This window comes from Stegostoma tigrinum, chromosome 17 (genome assembly GCF_030684315.1).
Source record: "Stegostoma tigrinum isolate sSteTig4 chromosome 17, sSteTig4.hap1, whole genome shotgun sequence".
In the NCBI taxonomy this organism is placed as follows: Eukaryota; Metazoa; Chordata; class Chondrichthyes; order Orectolobiformes; family Stegostomatidae; genus Stegostoma; species Stegostoma tigrinum.
The window spans coordinates 18,538,200-18,556,326 of NC_081370.1; the positions used below are offsets into that span (position 1 = coordinate 18,538,200).

The following is an 18,127-nucleotide window of genomic DNA, read 5'->3' on the forward strand; positions in this document are numbered from 1 at the left end:
TTGTTCTCTGCATGTGATATCCTTCCTGAGTAAATGCACAGGGAACACTCAATCACAGATAAAAAAAAGAAAGAACTTCCATTTACGTTGAATTTTCACATTTTCTTGAGGTTTCAAAAGGCTGAGGAGTGACCAGAATGGCAGTCAGCACCCATGGGCCATTATCCCTATGTGAGTCAACATCAACAAAAATAAGAGGGGAACATAACAGAACAATCAAGCTAAAACTGAATGGGGAAGCAATTAGTTAAATATTCCCCTTGATTGAAGTGCAGGGTTAGTAAAAGATGGATGTTCAGTAAATTTGTCTAAATTGGCAGCATTTCTGTGTTCCATGTTTGGTGAAAATGAAAGTTTAAATGACAGACGTCTTTCTTAAAGCCCATGTGGCAGGTTTTTGATGTCTTTGCTGCATGGAAATCAGGGTCGTGACACTTTGAAAATTGTGCTGCTGATGTGAAGACCCACACTCAATGCTGTTTCTAAGTGGACCAGCAGACAGTTAACATTTTTCCAAGCAGATTGGGATCCTGCGACAAATTGATTGGATCCTGGTGTAATTTTCGTGGACTATTAGGCAACCTGAAGGTGCCAACTCTTACGGGCTTTAGGCTTCCTGAATATAGCCGTATCTTCACCTGGAAAAACAAAACAGTAAAACGTGTGAACAACACATATTAGGTTGACATGTCTTCTATATTTTGAAATGAAAGGCCAGTGCATTCATTTTGAAGTGATGCTGGCTTTTGTTAGTTTTTGCCTCTGAGCAATACTTTCATTAAGTGCTTTGGAACCTCCAAAGGATGTGAAAGCATTATTAGAATTCCAAATGCCAATTGGCAGAATGTACACTTTATTTCCTCCATCCATTTCTACTAGATCTGAGGCTGAAATCACAATGTTACATTTTCGATGTAATCTGTATGAAATTTAATGAAAAATGAGTTCCAACCCACAGCTAGTGCTTTCATGGGTCCCTCCTTCTTATCTGCATTTTCCAGCTGGGTTCTGCTGCCCCATTCCAGTCCCTGGCCCAATGCTTACAGCTCAACAATCCAATGCAAGGAAAGCCCAATGTCATATGCACTCAGGCCTCTTGCTGAGACTACTGGATAGTTGACCTAATCACCCCGTCCATCAATGACCCAATGTCTGGTGAGAATGAATTTTGGCACCCATCACGTCCTTGACTGCAGCCATAGGTGTTTTAATGTTTTTATTGATGAACATACCAAAGAATAGGAAAAGCCTCTTTTTGGGGGTTGACTAACAAGAAGGATCACAATTTGATAGTAGAATTACAATGGAAGGTATTAGATGGGAGAGGAGCATTCAACTGAGAAATAGTGCTATGAAATGAAATAAACCACAATGCTCTAAATATACTGACATACTTAAAGATATTCATACAGATATTGGTTATGAATATTTTCTTATACTCTCAATCTACCTCACCCTTTTTCTCACTCTTCCACATTCTATCATCACCCTTTTTCTATCACTTTCTCTGTCCTCTATTATCTTAATCCATTCATCTCTAATCCTCATTTCTGTACCTGCTGTATTTCTATCTCTCTCTTCATTCTCCACCTTCTTTATCTGATCTTTACTATCCTTTTCTGAACACACCTATCTCTGATTGTCCTCCCATTTTTTTTCTCATCCATCTCGACCCTTGTCTCCCTTCACCTCTCACAGATACTTCATGCTGGTGGTAGCCCTTCAGGTCCAGGCCCAGAATCAGAATCACCTTGTGGCAGCTCAGATTTCTGAAAGAATCATTGTGCGGGTAAGGCTGTTTCTTACTTACACGTGTACCTGTGTATGTGATCTGACAGTACTTTGTGCCTAGTTATCGTCTTTAGCCATTTTTGGAATACCACATGATTCTGGGCCACAGTTGTACTGGTGGATGTTTTGTTCATGTTGAAAATGCTGTATTCTGCTATCAGTTTGTGATTCGTTGCTTGGTAAATCGTGACTATATGTGGGCTAATGCATATATTATCTGGGCGTATATAAGGAGCTTTAGGATATGTCCGATAGAATACAAACACCCTGCTAATATTTACAGGCAATTATGGGGTAACAGGGATATCAACAATAGGTTGTTACATTGGGAAGTGATGTCATCGGCAGTGTATGACAGCCTGTGACCATTTGTTTACTGCTGACTCTATGGTATCACTAGCTGTCTGGTACTTTTTGTGAATGTCAACTTTGAACGAGAGTGGAAAGAGGTTATTTGCAGACTATTTAAGAGACAGCTGAGCTCGAGATGTTCTGTTCACACCTGATTTCCACATGGAGATATTTTACAGGAGTCTTCAAATAGCCATTCAAAATGGACCAGGCCTGACTCTCCCATTCCCTAACTGAGCACATTGAGGACAACCATTGTTACTGTTGTCATGTCTGAGATCAGTCAAGTCAGCACCAGGTGGTTTGAAACCTGTGACATTGCAGCTCTGCCCTAGTCAGTGCTCCAGTAAGGGATGTTTAATACACAGGGTGACCAGTGTAAATCACGCATACAATTTATGTGGAAAAGCCTTTGTTTCCATATGTAGAAACTGACAGTGAAAGGAGCAATAAATCCCTCTTATAAAGAATACTCACACAGTGCCTGCCTGGGCATTTTCACTTGTTTAATTCCCTGTGTTTATCTGAGATCTATTTAAATCACTATTGCTTTCTTCATTATTAACACATAGTGGTACTGCTCCCAATACCTGAAGACATACATATCTTTTCCGACTATTAAATACTGTGCAGCAGCTGGTATTGAAAAGTTAAGCAATGTCACACAGGAGTGGATGGTTTCTTTGGAACTAATGAGTAGACATTGATGCTAAGGGACACACAAACCTTCTGCAGAGGAAGGGAGTGCATTAATTTGTTGCTTTTTGCCCAGTATTTAATACATTCAGAAGCTAACAATGAGTCACCCACAAGTTATGTGTTATGACTCAGAAACAAATGTTCAATTTTTACAGATTTTGCCATTCTGGCCCATTATACTGTGAGTTACTAGGACTATTTAGATGATGCGCAAGATGTCGTGACTTGATTGTGTACAGTTTTCATAAATGGCTAATCGGTAACTCTGACACAAAGTAGAATACACTTAGCCTTGCAGTGTTTACAGAGTTTCCTGTGCTCTTCACTGTGAGATTATGGAGTTTGGTGCTGATTTTCACTGAAATGGCTTCTTGGGAGGCTACTATAGTCCAGTGGGTATAGAGATGGTGGGAGTAAAGCAGAGCAGCAGGATCATAGAAGTACCTAAAATGGGATCGGATGCTACCAGTGAAGTTTATGAAATTGGTGCACATTTGGCCTCCTGGTAACATTTTTAATAGCGTGTTGAAAGTGGTTGGAATTCACCAATGGCTGTGAATGGGGTAAAAATAATACATTCACATATGTAGAACATATTACCTAAAAATAGAGCGAGATATAATTGCTACTCAATTTTTCAATTATTGATGCAAATATGTTGAAAAAGATCAGCTGGAAGATAAAATAAATATGGAAAAATAACCGAAAATCGAAGAAAAGATGGGTTTATTTTATAAAAGATTCTTACAAAGTGTGGATTATGACTAAGAATGGATTATTACTGATATAGTTACCAGCATTGGATGTTTACTGATAATGGGCAGTTAGTACCAGCAAATTGTTATTAATTGGAGCTACTTCGAAATGTTAGTAACACTGGGGAACATGGAAGAGTTATGAACAATTTATTACCAGAAGTGAGTGGTTATTAACAACAGGTACTCTTACTAACAATTATAATGAACAGTGGGATCATCAGCTAATGCAATAATGATAGATGCAGTTATTAGCAGCAATGGATGGAGTTACAGATAATGGGTGGATGGTAGTAAGGGATGGTTCCTAATCCTGGATTATTATTGACTGTGTGTAGCATATCATCTCCAGCTATCTCTGATTCCTCTGTTCTTCATTCACAGAACACGGCACAGGTGAGACATTTTAATGCTAAAACACTCACACAGGAGACTATTTCAGAGCGTAGGTACAGTGGAGCCCTTTATTATCAGTAACTAAAGAGAACTGTACAGAGGAGGTAAGTTTCAGAACTCAAGGGGACAAAATTATTGCTTAACAGGTGAGAAAAACAGGCAAATTTCTGTGTCTGTCAAAGACTGGGTGATAAGATCAGAAATAGAGGGCATTACAGCAATATGGCTAACAGAGTGGCTGAAAGCAAAAATGTCTGGTTCAATAAATCTGTCAAAATATGGCAGTGATGGTTTTGTGTTCTGGAACAATTTATATGTGATGGAACATAGATGTATGATAATAAACAGGCTCCACTGTATCGGTTAACATTGTACTGAAGGCATTTTGTTCAAAGTTATTGTACAGTCCCCAGGACAGGCTGATAATGCACTCCTTTCTGGTAACATGTGTACTCTTTTGATACAGCTCCTTAACAATACTCATTCAATAAAACCTGATCCTTCTCTGCCACTTAATAGTGTGTTGTGAATCTGGGAACATTCATGCATACCACAGTAGAAATATCACAACTTGAGAGCAGGGCAAGTATAACTGATAATGAAGCTAGTATTCACTGGTCTAGTATAAGGAGTGTCTATCTTCGAGTCAAAGCCGTTTCTGTGCAACAGAGAAACAGAAGTATAAAACTTCAGTGGGCTTCAATTAATCTGAATGTACCAATTACAGAGGGATCTTTATCAATTGGACTAATGGGCTGAGGATTGGCAGATACAGTTTAATTTGGATAAATGCAAGATATTGCATTTTGTTAAAACAAATAGGGCAGGACTTATACAGTTAATGGTAGGGCTCTGGGTGGTGTTGTCAAACAGAGAGACCTAGGGGTTCAGGTACAGTAATTCTTGGAAAGTAGACGAGGTGGTTAAGAAGGTGTTTAGCACGCTTGCCTTCATTGCTCAGATCATTGAGTATAGGAGTTAGGATGTCATGTTGAGGCTGTGTAGCACATTGATGGGGCCACTTTTGGAGTACTGTGTACAGTTCTGGTCACCCTGCTATAGAAAGGATATTATTAAATTGGAGAGGGTTCAGAAAAGATTTACAAGGATAGTTCTAGGACTGGAAGGTTAGAGTTTTAAGGAGAGGCTGGATAGGCTGGAACTTTTTTTTACTGGATTGTATGGGTTTGAGGGCTGACCTTATAGAGGTTTGTAAAATCTTCAGGGGCATCAATAAGGTGATAGCAAAGGTCTTTTCCTTAGGATGGGGAAGTTCAAAACTAGGGAGTATATTTTTAAGGTGAGTGGAGAAAGATTTAGAAGGAAACTGAGAGGCAACTTTTTCACACAGAGGGTGGTTCGTATGTGGTATGAACTGCTGGAGGAAGTGGTAGATGCAGGTACAGTTACAATATTTAAAAGACATTTGGACAGGTACGTGAATAGAAAAGGTTTGAGGGATATGGGCCAAATGCAGGCAAATTGGGAAACTTAGACAGCATGGATGAGTTGGACCAAACAATTTGTTTCCATGCTGATGACTCCATAACTCTAAATGTTCTTTTCCTATGCCTCTCTCATTCCCCATCTCCATCTCCTCTCATCATGTCCCTTCACACTAATTGCCTATTCTCTATCTAGTTCCAGTGTCTCTATCTTTCTCTCTGAATGTTCTTTGGCTTTCTCTCTTCATTCTTCTTTCTTTCTTCTCTCTCTCTTATCACTTTCTTAACAGCCCATTCCCTCCCCCTTCCATCTGTCCTGTCACTTTTCCTCCACCCTCCAGTCTCCCATTTTATTCTTTTTCTTATCTTTTCTTTCACTTTTGTTGCTTTCCCCATCTCTCTCTTGCTTTCACTCTATCTGGCTCCTGTTTCTCACTTTTTTCTATCTTCTGTACCTTAGCCTTTCCTGTCATTGTCTCATATAATTTTTCCGCTGTCTTCGATCTCTCTTATTCTTTAATCTGCTTTTTGCTGCTCCTTTTCCGATCTTTAGGTCCTCTTGTGTTTATCTGCCTGTCTCATGGTGTACTTTTCCTTATTTTGCTGTATTCTGTTTTTCTCCCTTTCATTTACTTGTTGTCTCACCCCCTCTATCTATCGCTTGACCCTGCTGCCTTTCACATTAGATCTCTTTTTGTCTCCTTCTTAACTTTGATTTGTAAATGGCTATCCGTGTTGCTCTCTCTTTCACTCCAGCTTACTCTCTTTACATGTGTTTTTCTCTCTCAAGGCTTTCCTTCTCTGTCCATTTCTGCATCTCTCTTCCTGCCTTATTGTTTCAGTTTTCCTGGATTTTATCTCTCCTTGTCCATCCCCTCATTAGTTCTTTTTTTGTGTGTTGGTGTGACAGAATATATTTCATGCTCTCAATCTGTATGACCAATGATTTTGCTAACATTTCACCATGGCTTTGAACAATTTCACAAATCCTTCAGTATCTTATCCACCCTGCCCAAAACTACCGTAAAAGGGGGGATCTCCATTGATCTAGGCTAAATTAATCTGATTTCCTAGATAATAAAATGTGAGGCTGGATGAACACAGCAGGCCAAGCAGCTTCTCAGGAGCACAAAAGCTGACGTTTCGGGCCTAGACCCTTCATCAGAGAGCTCTCTGATGAAGGGTCTAGGCCCGAAACGTCAGCTTTTGTGCTCCTGAGATGCTGCTTGGCCTGCTGTGTTCATCCAGCCTCACATTTTATTATCTTGGATTCTCCAGCATCTGCAGTTCCCATTATCTCTAATCTGATTTCCTTTTGGCTGTGTCACTAATTGCACCGTGTTAGCTTGGGCTATTAGACTATGAGGGATCTAGAATTAAAATATCTGAGGTCTGAATTGACCCATTACATCAGCACACTGGCTGTTGGTATTATGGCACTTGGCTTCTTTGACCTGTCTTGTGTCTCTGTGTGCAGTAACAGAGACAGCAGGGCACTTTTTTTTGAGTGTGATTTGAAATCAAGGGCTTGAAGGAATTTGTAGTGCTCCCACGTACAATCAACCTCTCAGGTGGCTGAGTGCACTGTGCGGTGTGCATTGAACTAGAAACACCACAGAGTCCCTAGTCTGCAGTTGGTTAGTTCATCTGGTTTGAAGCTGTAACTGCTGAAAAGTGCCTGGGAAAATGAAGTCGAAACAGGACTGGCTCAGCTATGATGCCTTCCAAAGTTGATCACTTTGTTGACCCTAACTATCTAGGCTCAAATCACAAAAGCAACCAAGTTTGGGTCACATGCTAGACAACGAATACATCCATGGACAATATGCAACCAGTGGTTTTTGATCAAGGTTTTCCAGTTCCATTGTCAAGGCTTTCAATTCTATGGATACAGTAGAGGGAGGAAAATCATGTTCAAAGGATTTCTTACAAGGGAACCATGTAATTTTAAGAGATGCAGAATTGGCGTTGCGATCACTAATACCTCCTGAGATGATTCTTCCCACCAGACCTCCTTTTCTGTGTTGCAACCAGGTGTTCTGGTGCAAGTACGGGAAGATCTGTCCAATTGTCATCAGCAACAAAAATGAGAAAATAAGGGAAAGAAGGGAAAAATGAAGCTAAGAGACTTCAGTTCTAGAGACATAAACACAATTCAAGTAAGGAGCTTCATAAGTGGGAAAAGATTACATTGTACTGTTGCCAGTGGAATGACAGATTGTACAGTAGCCGAGTCTCTTGAACCAGCTCCAGTTCAAGTAGATTGATGGACTGGTAACAGCCAGAAATGAGTCCTTAAAAAACCCTAAACAATATATAAACACTTGTGTGGCTTGGTTTTTTTTAAAATCGCAGGCAAATTATAGCTGCTAATAATTGCCAGCTGCCCGAGGGGGAGGAAAGCCCTTTCACTCTTGAAATAGAGCAAGGTCGGTCTCCTGTCAACAGAATTGGACCAAAACTACTGTGCAGTTTTCCTGTCCACACTTTCAAAATTGCAAAGGAAATGTCTCTCTATCTACGTTTCCTGAACAGGCCACCCCCCATGCTTGGAAAAAGAAATGAAGTTTATGTAGATGATTGGAAAGCACAAGACAGTAACAGTAGAACTTGGCTGTCTCTTGCAAAAAATATCTTTTTACTGCAAACTGGATCCTTCTGACTCTAGCAGTGGGACTTGGCTCTGTCAATACAGGAGAAAACTTTGCTTCCTCCTGTAGTTTAGATCTTTCACTTGGCTCTTTAGAGATTCACGTCCAGTTTAACGATATCTATTAGGCAAATGATTATACACTTAAGCAACATACATAAAGTTTATGACACTACTTTTTTCACCTCTATAATCACAATCTTCTCTGATGTGAATTTTTTTGACTGTTGCTCACATTCTGTATAACAAATGCAATTCTGACTTTCTGTTCTCGCGCTTCTTCAAATAAAATATCTTCTTTCTCTCACACTGTTTTGGCATCAAGGCTCATCTCATTGGCACCAATCCTAATGCACCTTTCAGAACCTTGAAATTGTGTAATTCCTCACGTCCATCTTTCATCCCTCCTACAGTCTACAGACCTATAAACCAAACTCTTCTGTCACCTGAATATCAAATCCCGGTTTTCCTTGTTTCTTGTACTCTTTGCAAACCTGGAAACTTCTTGCTTTGGTTTTTTTCAACTGCTTTTCTCAACAATAATTTAAGAAAAATGCATCGTACAGAAGGCATTCCAACCTGGATTGTCATTATTTTTGCTTCATTTGAGCTGTTTTCTCTTGAACACAAACAAGTGTTCAAGTTTGTTAACTGCTTGACATAATGAGGGGAGAATTTAAAGAGCCCACAGTCGGCATTTGTGTAGTTCAAAATGTATTTCTTCTCACCTTATTTTAAACTTTTGCTGTTGTCAACTACACTGACATTCCTCTATTAATGCTCTATCTAGATTGACTGCAAAATGTTGCAATTCCTCAAATGTAGCTTGGTTGTAGGATGCAAGTGAATACTTGCTTCCATGGGCGAGGTCATTTGTACGTTTGTGTTGAAAGCAACCATTTTGTTAGCACTCTCTCATTCTTAACAGGAAGCCTTGGATTGATTTTTGGGACATAAAAGCTATGCTTTGCAGGTGATAATACCTGAGCATTTTCTAGGATGTGAGCTGAAACTGTTGAGGTCCATCCATATCGTGGAACATTAATTGAACATCTCAAGTACATAGATTGATCTGGGGTAACCCTAGAGTAAAATTGTAAAAGTGTTTCCAAGATAGATGGTAATAAAATGTGAGGCTGGATGAACACAGCAGGCCCAGCAGCATCTCAGGAGCACAAAAGCTGACGTTTCGGGCCGAGACCCGGATGAAGGGTCTAGGCCCGAAAAGTCAGCTTTTGTGCTCCTGAGATGCTGCTGGGCCTGCTGTGTTCATCCAGCCTCACATTTTATTATCTTGGATTCTCCGGCATCTGCAGTTCCCATTATTACTGATCCAAGATCGATGGTGTTGTTTTTACCAAGAGGCCTAAAGAATAAAGGCCACTCCAAATCATAGATTTACTTTAAACTAGTGTAGTCATTGCATTTTTTTCCCCTCACTGGTTATCTTTGGAATAGTTGATTTTACCCTCATATAGTTACAGAGTTATAGAGCATGGAAACAGACCTTTCGGTCCAACTCCTCCATGCCGACCAGATATCCTAAATTAATCTAGTTCCATTTGCCAGCATTTGGCCCATATCCTTCTAAACCCTTCCTAGTCATATACTCATCCAGACGCGTTTTAAATATTATAACAGTACCAGCCTCCACCACATCCCGTAGCAGTTCATTCCATACATGCACTACTCTCCGCATGAAAAAGTTGCCGTTTAGTTTCCTTTTAAATCTTTCCCATCTCAACTTAAACCTATGTCCTCATTATCAAATCATCTCTTTCCAGGGCCCTTGGACAGTTCTTCATGAACCTAATATTTGTGTTAACTATAGCCTCCCTGCACTGCAGCTCTCAATTTCCATTATGTTATTCCTAAAGGATGGTCAGCTGAATGGTAGTCTCCTGTTCCCAGGAAATCAGGGTTGTACAGGATGTTTAATATTTTAGCCACTTTTTGACCATTACTGGTCATTTTAATTCTGTGCAGTTTTATCCTTTGCCTAATTTCTTTCCCATTACATTCCAGTCTAATCAACAGCATTGAATAGAAATCAAACTTGGTTGTAGGTAGAAACCTAGTTTTCAACCAGAGGTCAAAATGTTATTTTTTCTTTATCCTTGAGATTTTCCCAAGGGCTACTTTTTGATTCTTGCTATCTACTTTTTCATTCTCGTTAATTAATTTATCAAATGATGTTATCGCATAACAACACCTTCTGTATTTCTATTGACATGTGGGGTATTTGGACTCTCACAGAAACAGAGCCAGAATATTTCTTCAATTATCAGTTCTCCATTAAACTTAAAGTCACCATGTGCAAGAAAAGCATTCATTTTCAAGGCACCACTGTACGTAAATTTGTACAAGACAACCGACATAAATTAACAAAAAGTATCTTTTCAGAATAACTGACAAACATGTCTAAACCCAGGAAGCTATCACCCTAATCCGATTTCTGTAGACTGGTGAGGATACAGCTAACTCATCACGATTTCATAAGCACAGAACTGGAGCATTTTAACCAGGGAGTTACAACCCTCCCTATTGCACCTCTGATTGGAATCTTAACTTGAGATTTAACAATTGACAGTGTTCATTATGATAGGATCCATACTGTTTTTTTTATCACCGATACCAAAGCTCCTGAAGTTATACAGTTCTACATTCACTTGCAAGGAATTGATTATCTCAAATTTTTCAAGATTTCTTGAATCCCAATTAGCCCAGCATTTCTTTGTTCTCAGGTTTAAAACTGTCCCCTTCCCATTGCAGATTCCTCTCCCCACCTCACCCCCACACACACCTCTTGCATCACCTTTTTCCATTTCACTCTGCCCCCACTGCAGTCTCCTTGTTCCCAAAACCTCTTGCAGATTCCGTTTACCTCATGCTCTGTTGCAGCATCCTTCTACCCTACATGCCTCTTGCAATACCTTTTTCCACGCTACCTTTCTTGCAGTCCTCTCGTTCTGAAATTCATTTGTAATTTTTCTATCCTTCCATGTCCCTCTAAGAGCCTTATTTCACCCCGACTCTGCTTGCAGCCTCCTTTTCGCCAACTCTTCTCCATAGAGCCTCCTGGGCCAGCAGTCTCTTTCCCTCCATCCCGTGTCCTACCCATGCAATCACAACCCCTCAACCTTGACCTAGCAGGTAGAACTCCTGAATCTGGTAAAAGACCCTGCATCCCACCACTGATGGTCCTCAGCTCTCAGATACCTGCTCCTGAAGCTGGCCATTTTCTTGCAAATCCCTGTGGCCTGCCCACCACACCCTGAAAATCTGCATGCCAACCTCCTGACCCAACCAACTGCTTGAATATTATGCACCACCCTTATATATAAGGGACACATTCTGACAACTGCAGATTTAGCTCACTAAATGATGTCACATTCTCCACCAGTAAGTGTGGGAGTGCAGAGCAGCACAGATAGAACTATGTTTATCACATGCCGTTGCTGTTAGCAGGAAGTGACATTTTGATAGCCTGAGCTACATTAGCCTTATTGAGCTCGCTGATGGCAGCATCATTCATGCTTCAGTAGGCCTTGAACGATTTTCCAAGATTCAGTTCGCACATGCATTGGATTTCAAACCAGCTACGTCCAAACCACGACAACTTTGTTTTGCTGTTCCCCTGTCAGCAGGAAGAGGAGAAGGATAGGGAGTGATGGAGTCCTGCTCAGTCGGTGTGGGGACAGTGTAAGGGCAAGGGAAGGGGTCTGTCTTTCACTGGCTGCTTTTTTAATGATAGGCACAATCTTCCAAAATCCTACCCCAACTACACTCTACCATTCAGATCTCCACCCCTCTTTCCCTAACCCCTTCAATCCCATCCAGTCCCCATCACAAAACTCCCACATTACGATCTCCATCTTGGCTTCAGGACTTAGAATCTGGGAATTTCTAGGTTCTGTTCACTGCTAAGTAGTGCATTGGGAAACCCTGCAATCTGTTCTTCCAGTTATTAAATCTGGAAATCGCTAGAAATCACTGATTTGATCAAAACCCTGACACAGTTATACCTTGTTGAATTAGATGTATCTGTGACTCTAATGGTTTAATGGGTCATAATTCATTTTATCTCAAGAGCGTTGGAATATAAAAGCAGCGATGTGCTTCTGAGGCTTTATAAAGCTCTAGTTAGGCCCCATTTAGAATATTGTGTCCAGTTTTGGGCCCCACACCTCAGGAAGGACATACTAGCCCTGGAGCGTGTCCAGCGGAGATTCACACGGATGATCCCTGGAATGGTAGGTTTAATGTATGATGAACGGCTAAGGATCCTGGGATTGTATTCATTAGAGTTTAGAAGGTTGAGGGGTGATCTAATAGATAATGTATGGCTTAGAAGGGGTGGATGCTGGGAAGTTGTTTCCATTAGGCGGGGAGACTAGGACCCGTGGGCACAGCCTTAAAATTAGAGGGGGTAAATTTAAAACAGAAATGAGATGACATTTCTTCAGCCAGAGAGTGGTGGGCATTTGGAATTCATTGCCACGGAGTGCAGTGGAGGCCGGGACGTTGGATGCCTTCAAGATAGAGATCGACAAATTCTTGACCTCACAAGGAATCAAGGGCTACGGGGAGAGTGCAGGGAAGTGGAGTTGAAATGCCCATCAGCCATGATTTAAATGGCTGAGTGGACTTGATGGGCTGAATGGCCTTACTTGCACTCCTATGTCTTATGGTCTAATTCATCCTGAAAAAGCTCTCTCGGCAAACAAGCTAAAGTTTGCTTTTGGAGGATTGCAAGTTTCTCCATTTTGTGTTGAGAAGTTCACAGGTTATTAAAATCATTTTTTAAAAAAAAAGTTTGATATTTCAAATTTTACCATGTCTGCACATGCATGTCCTAATCTTTATTCCACTTGCTGTAAAATGGCAGAAAATTTAATGATAAAGTCTACTTTTGCTTCCTGGTTTTCTGTCTTGACAATATCACAGATGCTGAATGCCTGCTATCTCTTCTCGCTGGTATCAGGACTAAGTTAAGGTCTAGAATGGGGGGAATTCATGCCACAGTGTTCACTAAATCTCTCCAATCTGTCTTTGTCAAGGCCATCATTTCACCACTGACTCCACATGGATCAAGATTTTACAGTCAACCTGATCAAACCTCTGCCATCATGTTTAATCTGCTGAAAACTGGTCTGCAAACATTCCCTACTGTCCTTCTTCCCACCACCACCACCTCCCAAACAATGCCTCACATAGAAGTCCCAAATCTACATGGCTGCTGAAGCCAGTATTTAAATGGTTCGTCCTTGACCCGTTGTTTTTCCTGACTTTACCTTGCTGCGCTGAAGCCCAGAAAACATACGTTCTACACAGCAATATATTTAATCCTTCTTTCTATTTGCCCCTGCTACTTAATCCTGACTCTAACTGGATGGTCACCTGTACTTTTTTGAATGTTAGCAGGAAGGGGCATTTTGCTGCATTAGCCTTGTATGTATCAATGTGGAAATGTTCAGAATGCTGCCTCTTTCATAGTGAAACAAACCTTGTACTTCTTCATAAGGAAGATTGTTTGCTCGGTAGATTCAGAATTCTTCATCAAGTACAGACAGGTTTCCAGATAGGCATCCACTACCATGCCAGAGATCCAACATAAACTCTTCAATAAGAAGTACTTTTTAATAATTTATTCATCAACGGATCCCCAGTTGAAGTCACATTCTGCATATGAAAAGAGAAAATCACAACAGTACCATCCTAAACCTCTCTTTCCCTGTTAATGCTGCAAAGAGTGACATCATTGCAGCTCGTCTGCGCTGTCCATTCATGCTCATAAACCCATCGAGAGAGCTTCATAAAGATGCAGATTTATAGACTTTTTCCTGAGTTGTGGATCTGGAGAGTTTCTTGGTACAGATATAGAGTTTTATAGCACTAGTCAAGGTTAATTATCAATCGCTATGGGTGGGTTTGAGAGGGATGATAAATTTTCAAGTTACTGGTTCCATTTGTTGCTAATAAAAGCTGAGAAGGAGCTGCATGTAACAAATAATCATGTTGCTGCACTTTACATCAACTTGCATCTATTGGTCCCTTCTTATCTTGCATCTGTCATTGTCATCTAGTGTGTGTATATGTGTGTGTCTGGCGACTTTTGTATATTTCCTTATCTAACCAATTTAGACACATAGAGATTCAACAGAATGCCTTCAGAATGGTGTTATCCTGCAGCTTTGAATATCAGCCAGCTCTGCCTTGCTGTTGTTACCGCCCTGTGTCAATGACATATTGAGAATCTTGTCCACGTTTGTGGGCATTTTTGACTCGACAGTAAATAATTCAGGCTGTGCTTCAAAGGATTAATGTTTTCATGAAGAAATGTTTGGCCAGCCTTTGTTTATTTATTGACTGTAAACAAATGACACAAAGAGCATTTAAACACTCCGTTGCATTACTTGGTTACAATGTCATTTCAGATTACAACTTGCCTGTCTCTCCTTGCCTGAGTTTAAAATTTTAAACGTTGTGAAACACATTTTTTCATGAAGTCAGTACAGTTTTAACTGCAGAACGGGGAAGTGGTCATTGTACCCTACTATCAGTGCTGTGGGGAGAATGCTGCTGTGCTCTGTTTGAATTCTCAAATGATCATCTAAGGCTTCATCTGAGGCAGTTTTGTTGTGTGTTATGGGTGTGTACAGGTGATGTGACTGGTGCCATCTGCTTCCCCAGTCTGAACGAGTGCACAGTATCAGTGTGGAAGCTGTTGAATTGAGATATACCATGTACATAGTAATGATGTTTGCACCCTCTGATATTAGTATATTTCAAGCCGAATGTGAATGCAAGATTGGTAATTACTGTCACAGATACTTCTGTATTCCGGAGCAGAAGAACACTGCGAGATCAGAAACCTGAGGAAAACTCCATCCCCACTGTCACATTGTAGACTTGTCATAAATTGGAATGATAAATTGTTCTCTAAATGGACTCCATCTCCTTTCTGTAGAGTGTAAATTACTACCTAACTCCTTTTCCTGCCCTGCTTTTCAAAGAATAAGTTCTTTCCAGTAGGACAGTTACAAGATCAAGTCTCTCTTCATGAATCTTTCTAAAAATAAATCTTGTCAAGCTGTACCTGGTTGTCTGCTGAGTGCCTGCTCTCACAAGCATAGTTCAAACTCTGTTGCCAGTTTATACAAAGGAAACTAGGTATTGAAGGTATTGTTGTTGCAATGAAAGAGATGTACTCCAATATAAATGGGTTGAAGTGCCCATTCTTTATCACTGAGATGCTTGTGGGTGATGAGGCCCCTTGCTGTGGATGGCTCCATTTTGAGCATGATATTGTTGTGTTGGTATGTTCAAACACAGCCTTTCTTTCCTGTTGTCCTTACAGTGGAGTCCTCGCAGCAGAGCCTAATCCCTGATATCCATTGTTTCTACTGTTTCTAGCAGAGGTCAATTTCTGGTGACTGGGGGCAGGGTCTTTGGCTGATCCTAGCTGCCACGATGGCAGGGGAAATAATGGGGAACTGCGGCCGACTGTAACAGCCCAAATGCTTCCTGAGGTGATAAGTAGATGGAGCAAAGTTTGATGATCAAGCTGCCCAGCAGACACTGTCAGGACGGTTACTTGTAAATAGTTTCAATCAACCCGTTTAAACATGTTAAGATACTGTGGCAAGTGGAACTCGAATGCGGATTTTCCAACCTGGTGGTAGGCACACTGCTACAGCAACATAAAACCTGGTAAAAGCTGCTGATTTTAACTGATGGTTCTAAAGCATGAAACCTAAATTGAGATAGTCAGAAATAGATAGCTTGAAATAAAGATTCTGTGTGCTGCTGTGAAGTTAGCTGGTGAACAGAGCCCAGGTTCATTTATTATTTCACGTTCTCCACAGGCCTCAAACCCTGGCCAGTTTGAGAGCGACACAGACGTCTTGTGGCAACGTGGCCAGCTTCCTGACACTGTGTTCCATCACGGCCGTGTCGGCATTAACACAGACCGTCCCGATGAAGCCCTGGTCGTCAATGGCAATGTCAAAGTCATGGGCTCGTTAATGCACCCGTCAGATGTGCGGGCAAAGGAGAACATCCAGGAGGTGAGTAGATGGTGTCACCACCGATTAATGTTGTCATAAGTACAGCACATTGGGCTATGATTCAATAGGATTTGTTTTTTTTAAATGATGACTGTGGGATGTTATACTTTCACATGCATATACTTTTCTGGAGCTCTGGCTAGTGATGGTAGAATGTCCAGTGTTCTTTCCTTCATTACTTGGATCGGAAATTGGCTTGCTGAAAGAAGACATAGGGTGGTAGTTGATGGGAAATGTTCATCCTGGAGACCAGTTACTAGTGGTGTACCGCAAGGGTCGGTGTTGGGTCCACTGTTGTTTGTCATTTTTATAAATGACCTGGATGAGGGCGTAGAAGGATGGGTTAGTAAATTTGCAGACGACACTCAGGTCGGTGGAGTTGTGGATAGTGACGAAGGATGCTGTAGGTTGCAGAGAGACATAGATAAACTGCAGAGCTGGGCTGAGAGGTGGCAAATGGAGTTTAATGCGGACAACTGTGAGGTGATGCACTTTGGTTGGAGTAACTGTAAGGCAAAGTACTGGGCTAATGGTAAGATTCTTAGTAGTGTAGATGAGCAGGGAGATCTCGGTGTCCATGTACACAGATCCTTGAAAGTTGCCACCCAGGTTGACAGGGCTGTTAAGAAGGCATACAATGTTTTGGCTTTTATTAATAGAGGGATCGAGTTCCGGAACCAAGAGGTTATGCTGCAGCTGTACAAAACTCTGGTGCGGCCGCACTTGGAGTATTGTATACAGTTCTGGTCACCGCATTATAAGAAGGATGTGGAAGCTTTGGAAAGGATGCAGAGGAGATTTACTAGGATGTTGCCTGGTATGGAGGGAAGGTCTTATGAGGAAAGGCTGAGGGACTTGAGGCTGTTTTCATTAGAGAGAAGAAGGTGGAGATGTGACTTAATTGAAACATATAAAATAATCAGAGGGTTAGATAGGGTGGATAGGGAGAGCCTTTTTCCTAGGATGGTGACGGCGAGCACGAGGGGGCATAGCTTTAAATTGAGGTGTGAAAGATATAGGGCAGATGTCAGAGGTAGTTTCGTTACTCAGAGAGTAGTAAGGGAATGGAACGTTTTGCCTGCAACGGTAGTAGATTCGCCAACTTTAGGTACATTTAAGTCGTCATTGGATAAGCATACGGACATACATGGAATAGTGTAGGTTAGATGGGCTTGAGATTGGTATGACAGGTCGGCACAACATCGAGGGCCGAAGGGCCTGTACTGTGCTGTAATGTTCTATGTTCTATGTTCTATTATCATTGACCAGGACTCTCTCCCACTCTCACCACCCACCTCTGACATATGTTGGAAGTTGTTACTCAGTGTGTTTTGTCGCCTCATGAATGAACCTTCATTAGTCATCAATTTCTGGGGTGGGACTTGAACCCAGAGTTTTTGTTCAGATGAAGGGATGCTACCCACTCTGCCTCAAAACCTCCCTTACATAAAGATATGTTTAATCAAGTTTCTTAACAGGACCCTGAATTGAAAGAAAAATTCACATTGTCAAGTTGCACTAGGGGTCTGTTAAGTTAGTTGGCCATAAGGCTACTTTGTGGGGTAGGATTACATTGGGTGCAGGTTTAATCTTCATTCTGGCTGTGGTGGTTTATGGAAGCCAACATACCTCATACTCTCCCTGTCTGTCTAACAGAGAGGGATGCCTACCATCCCTCACAGATTATGGCCAATTGCCATCAAGTTGTGTGTCTCTAATGCACTTGATCAAACTTTTCTCCATTCAGCAGGATAGATTGACTATAGTTCAGATATTTCTAGGCAGCCTGCTCAGAGACGTTATATGCACCTATGGAGCAGGTGGGACTTGGAACCCAGGCCTACTGTCCCAGATGATGGGACACTACCACTGCATCTCAAGAACCCCTAACCCTGTCACTAATTTATAGGCTGACTGCAAGTTGAACATGAACTATTTATTCACAAAGAGAATGATCACCCAAGACTAGTG

General features: G+C 41.2%; 1 protein-coding gene across 11 annotated transcripts in view; it reads left to right on the plus strand.

Moving 5' to 3' along the window:
* Positions 1-18,127, plus strand: part of myrf (myelin regulatory factor) — a 232,156-nt gene that overhangs the window by 175,552 nt on the left and 38,477 nt on the right. For all 11 annotated transcript variants that reach the window (XM_059652005.1, XM_059652001.1, XM_048545342.2 and 8 more), the window contains 2 exons: positions 1,699-1,789; positions 15,956-16,156. In XM_059652005.1, coding sequence (XP_059507988.1) covers positions 1,699-1,789; positions 15,956-16,156 — 292 coding nt within the window. The remainder of the gene's footprint in view (positions 1-1,698; positions 1,790-15,955; positions 16,157-18,127) is intronic.